A 17798-nucleotide genomic window follows, 5' to 3' on the forward strand; every position below is an offset into this window, starting at 1 on the left:
CTCTGGTTCCTTGAAACACCTTTTCTGTCTTTTTGTGATGAGTCGGCTCGTAACATACTAGAGTCGACTCGCGCTCTGGTTCTTTACTTTACGAGATGACTTGCACTCAGCTGGAGACGTCTCGCGCACTGGCACGTTTAATACAGTTGTGAGACCCTGGAACTGAGCCGGTCCAGTGGACCGGCAGCCCCAAGGTTTTGGCCTCACGTGCGTCGCACGTGAGGGGGCGTGAAGAAGGGGAGATCCGAAGAAGCCAGCGTCTGGTTGTTTTTAGGGCTTCTCCTCCTCTCGTTGAAGCCATTGGAAGAGGAGCCGCAAACCCAAGTCCCTTCCTGGTTGGGGGTTCTTCTTCCTTGGGTTGCCGACCGAGAGAGAGAAAGAGAGAGCCGAGCCACAGCACGGACGACCCTTTCTTCCACCATTGCCGCCGGAGAGGAAGGAGCCGCTGGAGAGGGAGGAAGCCGCTGGACCTTCACCGGGGCTGAGGTAAGGAATCCTAATCTTTATCTCTTTGTAGTACCATTTGATAAAAAAAAAAAAAGAGAAGAAAGAAAGAAGAAGAGAGGGAAGAAGGAGAAGGATGACCGTCGCAGGGTCTTCTTCTCCTCCCGTCTGCATGCCTCCTCCGCGGGAAGGAGCGGGCCGGCCGTCGCGAGCGCCGCCGGCCTCAACTTGGCTTCTTCCGAGCTCACCGACCTCCCTTCGCGGGAGGAGAAAGAAGAAGAAAGAAAGGGGGGAGGAGAAGACGTCGGGAGAAGAGGAGGAGGAGAAAGAAAAAGAAGAAAGAAGAAAGAAAGGGGAGGGAAGGAGATGAAGTCGGGAGAAGCTTCTGGAGAAGAAGAAAAGAAAAGAAAAGGGAAGGAAAGAAAAGAAAAGAAAAGAAAAGAGAAGGAAAGAAAAGAAAAAAAAGAGAAGAAAAGAAAAGAAAAAGAAAAGAAAAAGAAAAGAGAAGGAAAGAAAAGAAAAGAAAAAAAAAGGAAGAAAAGAAAATAATAATAATAATAATAATAGTAAAATAAAGGGAAGAGGGTGGTCTACGGGTATGAACCCGAACCCAAATCCGAACCCGAACTTGGAGTGCTAGGCACTTCTGCAGGGTCGGCCATGGGAAAATATTAAATTTAAGTTTTTATATATATTGTGATTAATTTTAAAAGAAAATATGATTTTTGGATATTAGGTCCTGCGAGGAATTTGTGAGATTAATTGGATTTATTGTGGATCGCGTTCAATATAAGTAATGAACTGCCTTCTCTAGACTCTTCATTTATATAATATTATTTTTGCATCGAATAAATTGTTAATGAATTTATATGTGATTTATGAATTTTACGAGATGATGCTTTGAATGAAAAATGGATATGTGAATTGGAATAATATTTTGCGGACTATTGTTATATTACTGTTCTTGCATTGTATATGCATATTTAGATCGGATTATGATATATTTATTATGTTACAAAAGAATTTTGATGTGCATCAGATTTAGAACTCTCAGCCTGGCTATGTTCTGGACCCTGCCAATAAGGGGTTATGCATTGGCAATTCTGGCCCCACCACAGGGTATAAGTGTGGTATTCTGGCCCACTCCGCAGGGTATAAGTGCGGTATTCTGGCCCACTCCGTAGGGTATAAGTACGGTTCTGTTTCTGGCCTAGCCACAGGGTATAAGTGTGGTCGTAGCTAAAGGCTGATGAGATGAATGTGATTTGTTTCGAATCAGATTTATGATTATGTATGTGGATATTTGAAAGATACGGATTTCAATAAATTTGTGCTTGAAAAGGAATTGATTATGTTATTATGTTGATTCATCGTAATTTGTATTTATATTTTATGTTATTATATGAATTGACTAGTTAAGGTGTTTATTACTTACTGGGCTGTCTAGCTCATTATACGATTTCTTACTGTTTTTACAGATACGAAGAATTAGCTCGATCCGGGGGTTTTACAATATGGGAGAGCGAATACAAAAATTATGACACAAGTTATCTTAGATTAGATTTTATTTAAGTTAATGTTCTATCTTTATTGTTCCGCTGCGCATTGAGAACTGTGAAACTTTATAATTTGTGTCAGTCAATGGAATAAGATTGCATTTATTTCAGCTGAATTATTTTAGTTATATATATTTGAGATATTTGGTTTAGATGCCTTGCATGCTCGTGGGGAGAGTTCCCTATGGGTGTGCGGCGGTTGGCGCGACCCCCGGCTCGCGATCTCGGGCCGGGGGCGTGACAACTTTTATGGTATCAGAGCATGAATGGATAAATTCTAAGATAAGAAAATCTGACATGACATGAGTGTAGGTGGGTAGACACTAGGGACATTGGGACGTTAGTTTATGATGATTGTAGCAACCATTCTATGTACTTGTAATGAACTGGTAAGCTTATTATTGGCATACTGCTATCTGATAGACATAGGTCAGGATGCCTCCACGTCGGATGAGAAAGACTACTCGCAGAGCTACTAATAAGGCACCCAACCCGCAAAATGACAGTACACCCCAACAAGTTGGTAACACCCCTCAGCAGGAGAGAGTCGTCAATCCTGCTAGTGATACTCAGACAGGACAAGAGTCGGGCCTAGGCCAGGTTATGCAGACCATAGTGGGCCTTATGCAGATGCAACAACAGGTGCAATAGCAGTTGCTCCAACAACAAGCGCAGTTGCCCCAGACACAACCACAGCAAGGACGAGGGGAACAGTGTGAACAGCGTAGTAGTATAGCTGAATTTAAGAGGCTGGCTCCTCCAGCTTTCAAGGAGACTACAGAACCGTTGGAAGCAGACAATTGGCTTACAGAGATGGAAAAAGCATTTGCTGTCTTGAGATGCCAGGATGATGAAAAGATTTTGTTTGCATCATACATGATGCAAGGTGAGGCATTCAACTGGTGGCGGATGTTGGAACATAAATATGAGCAGGATAGGGAGCCACTCACTTGGGAAAAATTTCGAGGAGCATTTTATGATAAGTATTTTCCTCGGAGTGTAAGGACACAGAAAGAGCAGGAGTTTATTCATCTAAAGCAGAGAAATATGACTGTTGCAGAATATGAAGCTAAATTTACCGAGCTAGCTAAATTTGTTCCAAAGTTAGTCGAGGATGAGCTAGATCGAGCGCATAAATTTGAGATGGGATTAAAGACTGATATTAGAAAACAAGTGGTACCTTATGAATTGACTACCTATGCAGCTGTGGTAAATAAGGCTTTAATAATTGAAAGAGAAGTTAATGATGAACGGTTGGAAAAGGAAAGAAATCAAAAGAAGAGGAACAGGTCAAATGACTTCCAGGGGCAGAGCAATGAAAACGCTGAAAGTTCAAACAAGAAATCTACGAGTGACAACCCTAAGCAGATGAATATCAATAAATGTTCTAGATGTGGTAAAGCTCATGCTGACAAGAATTGCCATTGGAAAACCGGTGCCTGCTTTAGATGCGGTAAGATAGGTCATAAAATTGCAGACTGCCCACAAAGAAACGAGAATAGATCTACTCAAGCATTGGAAGGAAGCCAGGGGCCAAAGACTCAAGGAAGAGTATTTGCACTTACACAACAAGATGCACAGGCTTCTGATGTGTTGACGACAGGTATTAATCTAGTCCCAATATTTATTTTTATTTATTGTTTTGCCATGCCCACTGCTCTTTGTTAGACAACTCATTATGCTGCTAGAAAAGATTAAATAGTTACATAACATTTTTTGATTAATTGTCAAAAGAAGAATATGAACTTTTAAATTTTGAAAGTGTTCACATGGATTAAGACATAATAATGAATGTACCAAATAAGCAAGTAATTCTAGGAAAAAAAAAAATCTAGACTTGACACGGGTATGTTAAGGTTTAAATCAGAATGTGCAGAGAAAATGTGGTGAATAGAATTATTTGAAATTGGTCAGACAAGACGACTTTGATTTGAAGAGTGTTATGAATTAGTTTGAAAGAAGTATAATCTACTCTTGAACTACATGTCGCGCTCGACTCTGCAGAGCACCTCGCCCTCTGGCTGGAACATCATTACTTATGGTCGAGGAAGCTTCTTGGGCTCGCCGTTGACACTGCAGGGCACCTCAGAGCTCGGATCGGGATGTCATTACCTACAGTCGAGGGAGCCTCTTGGGCTCGCAGTCGACTCTGCAGAGTGCCTCGGAGCTCGAACCGAGACGTCATTGTACCTATGGTCGAGGGAGCCTCTTGGGCTCGCGATCGACACTACAGAGCGCATCGAAGCTTGGACCGGGACGTCATTGCAGGCTCCTGCGGTTGAGGGAGCCTCTTGGGCTCGTGGTCAACTCTGCAGAGTGCCCCGCCCTCTGGCTGAAACTTCATTACCTGTAGTCGAGGGAGCCTCTTGGGCTTGCGGTCGACACTGCAAGGTGCCCCGCCCTCTAGCCGGGACATCATTACCTGTGGTCGAAGGAGTTTCTTGGGCTCGCGATCGACACTACAGGGTGCCTCGGAGCTCGCACCAAGATGTCATTGTGTTGGGAACCCGCCCATGCCGCTGATATTTCAAAAATTTTCAGATGGCAGCGGAATCGGCATGCACGGGTTCGACGTTCATCGCATGAACGCTTGTTTCGAGACCTTTCGTAATTAGGTAAGAATTAAAACTTTTAGAACTAATAGGAAGATCAAATCTTCACCTTGCGCGGGTAGATGATCACCGCGAATCTGAATTCGTGGTTTTGGAAGAGGGTTCGTTTGAAGCCGTTCAAACGTCCGGCCTCTACGGGTATCCACACGAAGTAGAGAACCGATCAAAGCTTTCTTGTCTTCCCGGGGTGCTAGCTCCCTTGCAAAGACTCCTTTGATGGCTGATCTCTTCTCTTTCTTTCAACTCTTGAAAGTGCTTGAGAGGAGGAAGAAGAAGAAGGAACTCAAGGAAGAAGAACACAGCTTCTGCAGCCTTCTTTCTTTTCCCTGCGTTGGAAGAAGGATTGGAGGAAGAGGATGAAGCCAACGCTTGGACTTTGCTCTCCCTTTGCTTGCGGCTGAACCAAGAGAGGAGAGGGGCTGGTGGCGGCAGCAAGAGGAGGAAGAGAGCTCTTAGCTAGGGCGCCGGCCTCATGCCTCCTTATAAAGCCATCTAGGGCTCCTACAATCTAGGAGCCCTAGACATATTGCCTAAGAGGGAAGGGGGGCGCCGGCCCCTCTCTTCATGCCGCACACAAGGAGAGGAGGAGGGGTGTGAACCCTCCTTCTTGTGATGCCCTAATCCTCTTCCAAAGAGGATTGGGTGCCTCTCTTATGGTTTAATCCCAATCCAATTAGGATTAGCCAAATTGGGTTCAATCTATGCTAGTCCTAATCCAATTAGGACTTGAATGAACCATGACTCAATTGAACTCTTCAATCCTAATCCAATTAGGAGTCATGTTGATTCATTAGATTAATAATTAATTTAGACTTAAGGAATCCTAATCCAATTAGGATGTATTTAATTTTAGTCCTAATCCAATTAGGATTTCTAGGAATCCTACTCCAAGTAGGAATCCAATTTTAATTCAAAACTCCTAATCTCATTAGGATTTTAGGAATCCTATTCCAAGTAGGAATTCCAGTCCTACTCCAACTAGGATTCCCAGCCCTAATCCAATTAGGACTCTAGGAATCCTACCCGAAGTAGGATTTATGTTTAAGTCTAATTAATTAATTCCCTTTGTTCTTCTTCAACTTCTTATCAATCAAATTGATTTCTTGTGATTCCTAATCACGATTTCAACCATCGGATCGGTCAATACTTCTAGTGTGTGTGACCCCATAGGTTCTATTCTGACTGGTAGTGAGATATATTGTGATCTCTATCACTATATCATTGAAAACTCCTTTCAATGGGTTGGAACGATTCCAACTCAACTCATTAGGGTTTATCGATCATCAAGATAATCCCTATGAGTCCCACCATCCACCAGTGACACCTAGCAGCATGTAGTGGCTACCCAGCAGAATGGAATGATGAACCTCTAGGTGCAGTTAACATGTGATACAGTCCTACTATCGTGGATCCCTACAGGACGGAGGTCATGGACAACTCGTCAAACCCCATCGTCTGTCATATGTCAAGATTTATTCGACTCGAGTTCGATAGTGAAAAAACTCTTTCTCCACTGTGCATACTGCCCCGGCCGAGGTCTTACGAACTCAGTCTTATAAATCACATAGGATCTCTCCTTATCTATCAAGGTCGATAGATTCCATATAGGTGCATACCCTACTCCTACAGTGAACTTACTGCAGCCAATCTACACTGCATGGACCCATATGGCTAGAGACCATGTATGTGTGCAGTCAAACTACAATAACCTCACTGTGAGTAGCCGAAGCGCCGCAGGTCAAAGGACCAGTCACACTACTGCAACATCAAGCAAGTCACTGACGAGTGGATAGACATCCAAGTGACTTCTTATATTGGTCACGCTCAGTACCCTTGTTCTCTAACAAGCACCTGCACTATCACTTCAGTGTCCCTACACTGTGGACTCAAGTCTCGTCCATCCAGAAGGAGAGTGATCTGTGCACTGATCGGATCGATCACCGTCCTCGTGATGATCCTTTGATCAGGAGCATTTAGAAATTAATCACCAATGATACATGGCTCAAATTCTCAACTCTTGAGAATATGTATCATCATCTTATTAATTTCTTGGACGATTCATAGACACATAAACAATATGAATGAAAAAGATGCCTTTTATTTATTCAATAATAAATAGTCAAGTACAAAATTATGTCCCTAGAATCAACAATGTGTCAGCCAAATTGGCTTCTAGGGCATACATCTAACAATCTCCCACTTGCACTAAAGCCAATTGGTCATATATCTTTGGCCCATCTTCTCAAGGTGGGCTTCAGTCTTTTGCTGACTCAGCTGCTTAGTGAAAGGGTCTGCCACGTTATCCGCGGAGTCTACTCTCTGCACCTCTACATATTTCTTCTCCACATAGTCGCGTATGAGGTGAAAGCGCCGCTCTATATGCTTAGACTTCTGATGAGACCTTGGCTCCTTAGCAAGGGCTATGGCGCCATTGTTATCGCAGTAGAGTGTTATGGCATCTGATGTCATCACATCCAGCTCTGCAATGAATTTCTTGAACCAGAAGCCTTCCTTAGCAGCTTCAGAGGCGGCGATGTATTCGGCTTCCATAGTCGAATCAGCAATGATCGGTTGTTTAGAACTCTTCCAATTCACCGTACCACCATTGCACAAGAACACGTATCCAGATGTTGACTTCCTGTCATCGACATCAGTCATGAAGTCTGAATCTGTGTACCCTTCTACCTTTAACTCTGATGATCCTCCAAAAACTAAGAATAAATCTTTAGTTCTTCTCAAGTACTTAAGAATATTCTTCACAGCTGTCCAGTGTTCTTCACCTGGATTCGACTGATATCTGCTTGTGACACTCACAGCAAGAGCTATATCAGGTCGTGTACATAGCATGGCATACATGAGGCTTCCTATTGCCGATGCATAAGGAATCTTGCTCATGCGTTGAATCTCCTCAGATGTGTTGGGGCACATCTTCTTGGAGAGATGAATTCCATGCCTTAGGGGTAAGAGACCCCTCTTGGAGTTTTCCATGCTGAACCTCTTCAGCACCTCCTCTATGTACATTTTCTGTGACAGGCCAAGCATCCTTTTAGATCTATCTCTATAGACCTTTATTCCCAAAATATAGGATGCTTCCCCAAGGTCTTTCATGGAGAATTCTTTTGACAACCAGACCTTGACCGAGGTTAGCATGGGAATATCATTCCCAATCAGGAGAATGTCATCTACGTATAGTACGAGAAAAGCGACAGCACTCCCACTAACCTTTTTATAAACACATGGTTCCTCCTCGTTTTTGATGAAATCAAACGTTTTGATTGCATCATCGAAACGAGTGTTCCAACTCCGAGAGGCTTGCTTTAGTCCATAGATGGACCTTTGCAGCTTGCAGACCTTGTGATCTCCATCACTGGAAGTGAAACCCAAAGGCTGTTCCATATAGATATCTTCATCAAGATATCCATTCAGGAAAGCAGTTTTCACATCCATCTGCCAGATTTCATAATCATGAAATGCTGCAATGGCAAGCAATGTTCGGATGGATTTTAGCATGGCTACAGGTGAAAAGGTCTCCTGATAGTCAATGCCTTCGCGCTGACTATACCCTTTCGCCACAAGCCTTGCCTTATAGGTCTCTACCTTTCCATCCGAACCTATCTTCCTTTTGTAGATCCATTTGCATCCAATAGGTACAATACCTTCTGGTGGATCTACTAAGGTCCAGACTTGGTTGGAATGCATGGAGTCTATCTCTGACTTCATAGCTTCCAGCCATTTCTCGGAATCGATATCAGATATCGCCTCGTTGTATGTTTTGGGATCCTGTATGTGATCCCTATCTCCCACTAGGAACATTTCCTCAGTATCCTCTTCAAGTATACCTAAGTATCTATCGGGAGGATGGGAGACTCTACTAGATCTACGAGGTGGTTGAGGGACATCGTGTACTGGCTCCTTATGAATAGGTTCTATAGGATCCATGACTCGTTGCTTTTCAGAGACTTTCTCTTCAAGCTCAATTTTCCTCCCACTGCCTCTATCAAGGATAAACTGATTTTCCAAGAAGATGGCATGACGGCTCACAAACACATTGTGATCCTCTGAGACGTAAAAATTGTATCCTAATGACTCTTTAGGATATCCTATAAAACGAGCACTTATGGTCCTAGCCTCTAACTTGTCCGCTTGTAGTCGCTTGACGTGGGCCGGACATCCCCAAATCTTGAGATGACCCAGACTTGGTTTCTTACCATGCCATATCTCATACGGTGTGGTAGGAACGGATTTAGAGGGAACTCTATTCAATAAATAAATTGCTGTGAGTAAGGCATCTCCCCAAAGGAACATAGGTAAATCAGTGAAGCTCATCATGGACCTGACCATATCCAATAGGGTCCGATTTCTCCTCTCTGACACCCCGTTGAGTTGAGGTGTACCCGGAGGTGTCCATTGTGAGACTATGCCGTTTTCTTTGAGATAGTCCCGAAATTCCCCACTAAGGTATTCTCCTCCTCGATCTGATCGAAGAGCCTTAAGAGGTTTTCCAGTTTGTTTTTCTACTTCATTCTTGAACTCTTTGAACTTTTCAAAGGATTCAGACTTGTGTCTCATAAGATACACATACCCATACCGTGAATAATCATCGGTAAAGGTAATGAAGTAAGAATAACGTCCCCTGGCTAGCACATCGAATGGGCCACATACATCTGTATGTACTAGGGTAAGTATTTCAGTGGTCCTCTCCCCATGTCCTACAAAGGGTAGTCTGGCCATCTTTCCTTGAAGACAGGACTCGCAAACTGGATATGACTCGGAAGTCAATGAGCCTAAGAGCCCATCTTTATCCATTTTGTTCATTCTATCTTCTCCAATATGGCCAAGTCTGAGGTGCCACAAATATCTTTGGTTTATCTCATCTCTGGATCTTTTGGATCCTTTGGCACTCACATCTTGCTCGGTAACATTCACAGATACATCCATATGTAAATGGTAGAGACTGTCAATCATAAAACCACGTGCGACTATTTTATTTCTCAAATAAATAGAACAGCAGTCTTTGTCAAATGTAAAAACATGACCTTCCTGTGCTAGACATGAAACAGAAATCAAATTTCTGCTAGCAACAGGTACATAATAGCAGTCTCTAAGTATTAAACTAAATCCAGACGGTAGTCGCAGATGGTAGGTGCCCACAGCCACAGCAGCAACTTTTGCCCCGTTGCCAACCCGAAGGGTTACCGCACCTTCCGCCAGCCTTCTACTTTCCTTTAGACCCTGCATAGTAGTGCACAAATGAGCACTAGAACCAGAATCTATAACCCAACTAGAAGTAGAAGAAACCGTTAGATTAGTTTCAATAATGAGCAAGTCTATACCTTCTGAAGGTGTGTCACCTTTCTTGTTCTTTAGGCTCTCGAGGTATGAAGGACAGTTTCTCTTCCAGTGGCCTTCGACATTGCAGTGGAAATATTTTTCTTTGTTGTTAGCCTTTTTTCTTTTGAACTTCCTTCTTTGGCTTCTTGTCTTTCTTCTGCTTCTTTGTAGGCTTCCTTTTCTTCCAAGTAGACTTTCTCTTGGAACCAGAAGTCAACTCAGCAGCGAGGACATTGCCCCTTGAACCTTTCAAGGCTCCCTCAGCAGTTACCAACATGTTGATTAGTTCAGTCTTAGTGCATTCAATCTTATTCATGTGGTAGTTTACTATAAACTGACCAAATGAATCAGGAAGTGACTGTAGGATCAAATCCACTTGCAATTCCTTGTGCATGTCCATACCGAGCTTCTCAAGCTCCTCTAGGTCCTTGATCATGGTCAGACCGTGATCATGGACAGACTGCCCTTCGCGCATCTTCGCTTTGAAAAGCCTCTTGGACACTTCAAAACGAGCTGTGCGACTCTGCTCACCATACAACTCTTGTAGGTGTGCCAGTATGTCCCTAGCAGTCTTTATATTTTCATGCTGGCATTGGAGTTCATTAGACATAGATGCCATCATATAGCATTTTACTCTAATGTCATCGTCCAACCACTTTTTATGCATCTCACGCTGAACATCAGTGGGACGTACTGGTAATGTGGGGATATCTGAATCAAGTATATAGCCTATCTTCTCACAGTCCAAAACTATTTTGAGATTTCTAAGCCAGTCCTTGTAATTGGTTCCGGTCAGTCGGTTGGTCTCAAGAATACGGGTCAAAGGGTTTGAAGCCGACATTGTATCTGCAGAGAGTAAAGATTCTTAGTTAGACTTTTGTACTTGATCCTAATCTGTCCTAAGGTCTTTTAGAACAAATGTGACTCCCACTATTTTCTCGAATTCCTCACACTCCCCTGGTAGGAAAACGGAAATCCCACACGACTAGGGTTTCTAGTGGGTACTGCGGTCCCACCAATTTACATGCCACCTCACCTAACAGTTATTGGTGACACATAGATGGATGAGTGTACAACTCTTGTACAATGCTTCTCAAGCATGTTGCAGTGCAACTTGGTCTCTAAGCCATGAAGACCTCACCTAACAGTTATTGGTCTCATTTCTTAGTTAAGTCAGACCCACCGTATAACCGTAGGAATAAAGTCGTCATTGGGTCCTCACCTAACAGTTATTGGTGCCCAACCCCACCTTTACCCTACAACATCTCATGTCTATAGAGAGGTCCAGCCCCCCAATGCAACTTGACCACTGTATCCAGCCGAGACAAGTCAACATCAGAAAGGCCTTAGCAGCTCTACTACAGTGGAAGACCTATTGACTTAATATTGGTTAATCAGGTCTTAGTGTTTGCAACTTGAGCCTTTCATAAGAGGTAATCGAACAATTGGCCAGGTAAGCAGGTGGGAGGCTCCCCTTACTCAGAGAGTAAGGTCCTAATTAAGTAACCACCTTTCATGCTTTCCTAGACACCAATTAGATCAATTAATCTAATATGACTTGCTCATGTCGGTTCACTCTCGACTTGATTGAGGAGGTTTTGATTTAGGTCTCAATTGGGTTTGCTACATCACATGTAGACCTATCTACCCGACTCTCATTCACATCACATGCAAACGGCGCATTGCAGGCAGTTATAATCGCGGCAATAATTAAAGCTAAACTTTAACTAGGTGATGATCATGGATTCTAATCAGGTCGTATTACAAGCACATGCACATCAATCGATCAAGTGGTCTTCAACTCTTGAATTGGATCCAAGCTTCCTTGATTCGATCCTTGATCAACTCTTGATCCCATCGCCATCAACCGCTTAGATCACCTTTCATCTCATGCCTTTGCTTCAACTTGATCGTTGATGTACATCACATCACAGAAATACAACCAGATGTAAAATAAAAATAAAAATAATTTACATCTCCTTTTAGGAGGCACGCAGGCCTCTCAAAACATCAAATAAGATGCATGCAAGCATCTGAAAAATTACATGACATCGCAGATCACATCGCAGGTCATTACATTTGATACCAAAAGGGGTTGAATCCTATGATCATCACCGTATGCTACAATTATAATTTTCAGATCTGAAACTTAACTGATTATATCATGACATAGGTCGCTGATCATGCTAATCATGATTCTAAACTTTGTAATCCCATTAACAATGCAATTAGAATCATCTTTTTATCACATAAAAATCAGCATGTAAAAATCAGCACCCCTGAAAAATCTGCATGCAGAATTTTTCAGCATGCATGATCATTTAATTTTCAGATCTAATATGCCTTTAGATATTTAATTCTTACCTTAATCTACGAAGCCTAGGCTCTGATACCACTGTTGGGAACCCGCCCATGCCGCTGATATTTCAAAAATTTTCAGATGGCAGCGGAATCGGCATGCACGGGTTCGACGTTCATCGCATGAACGCTTGTTTCGAGACCTTTCGTAATTAGGTAAGAATTAAAACTTTTAGAACTAATAGGAAGATCAAATCTTCACCTTGCGCGGGTAGATGATCACCGCGAATCTGAATTCGTGGTTTTGGAAGAGGGTTCGTTTGAAGCCGTTCAAACGTCCGGCCTCTACGGGTATCCACACGAAGTAGAGAACCGATCAAAGCTTTCTTGTCTTCCCGGGGTGCTAGCTCCCTTGCAAAGACTCCTTTGATGGCTGATCTCTTCTCTTTCTTTCAACTCTTGAAAGTGCTTGAGAGGAGGAAGAAGAAGAAGGAACTCAAGGAAGAAGAACACAGCTTCTGCAGCCTTCTTTCTTTTCCCTGCGTTGGAAGAAGGATTGGAGGAAGAGGATGAAGCCAACGCTTGGACTTTGCTCTCCCTTTGCTTGCGGCTGAACCAAGAGAGGAGAGGGGCTGGTGGCGGCAGCAAGAGGAGGAAGAGAGCTCTTAGCTAGGGCGCCGGCCTCATGCCTCCTTATAAAGCCATCTAGGGCTCCTACAATCTAGGAGCCCTAGACATATTGCCTAAGAGGGAAGGGGGGCGCCGGCCCCTCTCTTCATGCCGCACACAAGGAGAGGAGGAGGGGTGTGAACCCTCCTTTTTGTGATGCCCTAATCCTCTTCCAAAGAGGATTGGGTGCCTCTCTTATGGTTTAATCCCAATCCAATTAGGATTAGCCAAATTGGGTTCAATCTATGCTAGTCCTAATCCAATTAGGACTTGAATGAACCATGACTCAATTGAACTCTTCAATCCTAATCCAATTAGGAGTCATGTTGATTCATTAGATTAATAATTAATTTAGACTTAAGGAATCCTAATCTAATTAGGATGTATTTAATTTTAGTCCTAATCCAATTAGGATTTCTAGGAATCCTACTCCAAGTAGGAATCCAATTTTAATTCAAAACTCCTAATCTCATTAGGATTTTAGGAATCCTATTCCAAGTAGGAATTCCAGTCCTACTCCAACTAGGATTCCCAGCCCTAATCCAATTAGGACTCTAGGAATCCTACCCGAAGTAGGATTTGTGTTTAAGTCTAATTAATTAATTTCCTTTGTTCTTCTTCAACTTCTTATCAATCAAATTGATTTCTTGTGATTCCTAATCACGATTTCAACCATCGGATCGGTCAATACTTCTAGTGTGTGTGACCCCATAGGTTCTATTCTGACTGGTAGTGAGATATATTGTGATCTCTATCACTATATCATTGAAAACTCCTTTCAATGGGTTGGAACGATTCCAACTCAACTCATTAAGGTTTATCGATTATCAAGATAATCCCTATGAGTCCCACCATCCACCAGTGACACCTAGCAGCATGTAGTGGCTACCCAGCAGAATGGAATGATGAACCTCTAGGTGCAGTTAACATGTGATACAGTCCTACTATCGTGGATCCCTACAGGACGGAGGTCATGGACAACTCGTCAAACCCCATCGTCTGTCATATGTCAAGATTTATTCGACTCGAGTTCGATAGTGAAAAAACTCTTTGTCCACTGTGCATACTGCCCCGGCCGAGGTCTTACGAACTCAGTCTTATAAATCACATAGGATCTCTCCTTATCTATCAAGGTCGATAGATTCCATATAGGTGCATACCCTACTCCTACAGTGAACTTACTGCAGCCAATCTACACTGCATGGACCCATATGGCTAGAGACCATGTATGTGTGCAGTCAAACTACAATAACCTCACTGTGAGTAGCCGAAGCGCCGCAGGTCAAAGGACCAGTCACACTACTGCAACATCAAGCAAGTCACTGACGAGTGGATAGACATCCAAGTGACTTCTTGTATTGGTCACGCTCAGTACCCTTGTTCTCTAACAAGCACCTGCACTATCACTTCAGTGTCCCTACACTGTGGACTCAAGTCTCGTCCATCCAGAAGGAGAGTGATCTGTGCACTGATCGGATCGATCACCGTCCTCGTGATGATCCTTTGATCAGGAGCATTTAGAAATTAATCACCAATGATACATGGCTCAAATTCTCAACTCTTGAGAATATGTATCATCATCTTATTAATTTCTTGGACGATTCATAGACACATAAACAATATGAATGAAAAAGATGCCTTTTATTTATTCAATAATAAATAGTCAAGTACAAAATTATGTCCCTAGAATCAACAATGTGTCAGCCAAATTGGCTTCTAGGGCATACATCTAACACATTGTACCTGCAGTCGAGAGAGCCTCTTGGGCTTGTGGTCGACACTGTAGGGTGCCCCAGAGCTCGGACCGGGACGTCATTATGCCTGCAGTCGAGCGAGCCTCTTGGGCTCGCGGTCGACACTGCAAGGCGTCTCGGAGCTCGGACCGGGATGTCATTCTACTTGCGGCTGAGGGAGCCTCTTGGGCTTGCGGTCGACGCTATAGGGCACCTCGGAGCTTGGATCGGGACGTCATTGTACCTACGGCTGAGGGAGCCTCTTTGGCTCGTGGTTGACGCTGGAGGGAGCCTCGGAGCTCAGACCAGGACATCATTATACCTGCGGTCGAGGAAGCCTCTTGGACTCACAGTTGACTCTTCAGGGTGCCCCGCCGTCTGGCCAAGACATCATTACCTACGGTCGAGGGAGCCTCTTGGGCTCGTGGTCAACTCTGCAGGGCGCCTCGCCTTCTGGTCGACACGTCATTACCTACGATCGAGGGAGCCTCTTGGGCTCACGGTCGACACTGCAAGGCGCCCCAAAGCTCGGATCGGGACATCATTGTACCTACAATCGAGGAAGCCTCTTGGGCTCACGGTCGATGCTGCAGGGCACCCCGAAGCTCAGATCGAGATGTCATTATACCTGCAGTCGAGGAAGCCTCTTGGGCTCGTGGTCGACACTATAGGACGCCCCGGAGCTCAAACTAGGACGTCATTGTGCCTGCGGTCGAGGAAGCCTCTTGGGCTTGCGGTCGACTCTACAGAGCGCCCCAAAGCTCGGATCAAAATGTCATTTTCTGCGATCGAGGGAGCCTCTTGGGCTCGCGATCGACTCTATAGGGTGCCTCAGAGTTCGGACCGGAATGTCATTGTACCTGCAGTCGAGGGAGCTTCTTGGGCTCATGGTCAACTATGTAGGGCACCCTGGAGCTCGGACCAAAACGTCATTACCTGCAGTCGAGGGAGCCTCTTGGGCTCGCGGTCGACTCTGCAGGGCGCCTTGCCCTCTGGTCGGGACGTCATTACCTGCGGTCGAGGGACTCTATTGGGCTTGCGGTCGACTCTGCAGGATGCCCCGGAGCTCAGATCGGGACGTCATTGTAACTACGGTCGAGGGAGCCTCTTCGGCTCGCAGTCAACTTTGCAAGATGACTCGGAGCTCGAACCGGGATGTCATTGTACCTGCGATCGAGGAAGCCTTTTAGGCTCGCGGTTGACTCTACAGGGTGCCCCAGAGCTCGGACTGGGACGTCATTACTTGCGGTCGAGGGAGCCTCTTGGGCTCGTAGTCAACTCTGTAGGGTGCCTCGGAGCTCGGACCGGGACGTCATTGTATTCTTGATGGCTTCCACCGATTTCCTCCAGGCTGGTGAGGGTGAGGCATGCGCCACTGCCCTCCGAGGTTGAGGAGTCATCAACATATAGGATTCGATGCTGTCCAGGAACCTCTTCTTCTTTCGGGTTGAGCTCGGCTTGTGGGGAACCGCACGAGTAAGTGGTAGGTAGAGACCACAGCTCGGAGGGCGTTCAGCCTTAGTCGGCCAAGAGCGGCATTGTAGACTCAGCGGTTCCGGACCACGAGAAAGTTTAACTTTACAGTACTTTCTCAAGGCGCGCGTGCCCGGCCGTGATCGACAGGCAGCTAACCCTCTAAGGACATCGCTTGCGAAGAGGGGGTGCATATTGGGCTCCCACCTGCTACGGGCCTTGAACGGCCGCGGTGAGTGTTTGGACTTGCTCGACAAGCAGGCTAAACTGCTCTAGCTGGACCTGAAAAATTTGATTCACCAGTGCCGTAGGTGGTGGGCTTTGGAGCGAGTGGCCGAAAGTTGGTGCCTGACGCCTCGATGCATTAGAAGCTCCTTGACTCCTCAACCTCATGACCACTACTCAGGCCCTTCCTTTAGCGCCAGATATTGTGGTTGAAATCTGGCCTGAGGGTGACCACACCGAAAGAAGGCGAGGAGACGTCAGCCGGGATGGAGAAGAAGGGCCGCCTCCTGCACTCCAGGATACCTCCATAAAGCCTTGGACGGAAATTTCAGCGAAGGCCCTCCGATGGCTAAATTAGCCGGGCCTTTTTTGGAGGAGAGCTTTCTGAGTACTTTTGATGGCCTCTTGTAGCTCAAAATAGCTTGTAATGGCTTGTAGACACTTATAATAGCTTGTAACTACTTACCGAGGGCCTTTTTCTATCCCTTTTTTGGGTGACGGTGACAGCCGTTACCTGAAATCTCGGGCTGAGATATGATTAGCTGGCCAATAGCTGGAGATGGCGTTTGTTGGCAGGTGCAGTGGGGTATGGCCCTTGGCAGGTATGGCAGGGTACGACCCTTGGTTGGCGCGCCATGGTGTGGCCAGCAAGCAATGGTTCGTAGAAGGGGGTTGGCTAGGTTGGGATGTCCGGCCACATGTGTGGGTGTGGGCGTATGTGCAGGTTTGGATGCGGACGAGGTCGGACAGGCTTAAAGGCCGCAACATATGCTTGGCGAGGTCGGCTCGACCTTTGGCGGGCTGAGATCGGCCGGGCCTCTAGTCGAGGTCGGCTCGGCCTTCAAAGGGTCCGAGGTCGGCCAGGCTCTTGGCGGGGCCGAGGTCTGCCTGGCTCTTGGTGGGGCTTGCTCGGCCGTAATTAGGTGACTCCATGCCAGAGTAGGACGATCCATTTTGCCTCCCATCTTTTGGATAGTTGTGAGCATATCTCCATTCTTTTGGTAAGAGTTGAAGATCATCTTTTGTGCCATCATCTTTTTGATTCACACTCGAGCTTTTCTCTTGTGGATTATCATTTAGTTTCTTTTTCTTCATCTTGGATGGTTACTTTTTCTAGACTTTTCTCGATATCGATATTATCATCATCACTTGCAACATTCTTGGAAGAAACATTGTTAGATTCATCAAATACAACATGCATAGATTCTTCCACTACAAGTGTTCTTTTATTGAAAACTCTATATGCCTTGCTAAATGTAGAATATCCAAGAAAAATAGCTTCATCCGATAATTAGCATCAAATTTACCTAAAATATTTTTATTATTATTTAAAATAGAGCATTTACAATAAAATGCATGAAAATAACCAATATTTGGCTTTCTTCCTTTTCAAAGCTCATAAGGAGTTTTCTTAAGAATAGGCCTTATTATGCCTCGATTTATGATATAACAAGTGG

At 44.8% G+C, this 17798-nt stretch overlaps 1 protein-coding gene across 1 annotated transcript; it reads left to right on the forward strand.

Moving 5' to 3' along the window:
- The first annotated feature begins 2813 nt into the window (after positions 1-2813).
- Positions 2814-17636, forward strand: LOC120105583. Its single transcript, XM_039118165.1, has 2 exons — positions 2814-3603; positions 17602-17636. The coding sequence occupies exons 1-2, from the start codon at positions 2814-2816 to the stop codon at positions 17634-17636; spliced, it is 825 nt and encodes a 274-aa protein (XP_038974093.1).
- The last annotated feature ends 162 nt before the right edge of the window (positions 17637-17798 follow it).

This window comes from Phoenix dactylifera, unplaced genomic scaffold, assembly GCF_009389715.1.
Source record: "Phoenix dactylifera cultivar Barhee BC4 unplaced genomic scaffold, palm_55x_up_171113_PBpolish2nd_filt_p 000315F, whole genome shotgun sequence".
Classification (NCBI taxonomy): Eukaryota; Viridiplantae; Streptophyta; class Magnoliopsida; order Arecales; family Arecaceae; genus Phoenix; species Phoenix dactylifera.

Coding starts and splice junctions, on each gene's coding strand:
- LOC120105583 (XM_039118165.1), top strand. CDS start 2,814: ATGGAAAAAGCATTTGCTGTCTTGAGATGCCAGGATGATGAAAAGATT. Junction 3,604..17,601: donor TTCTGATGTGTTGACGACAG/GTATTAATCTAG, acceptor TGCTAAATGTAG/AATATCCAAGAAAAATAGCT.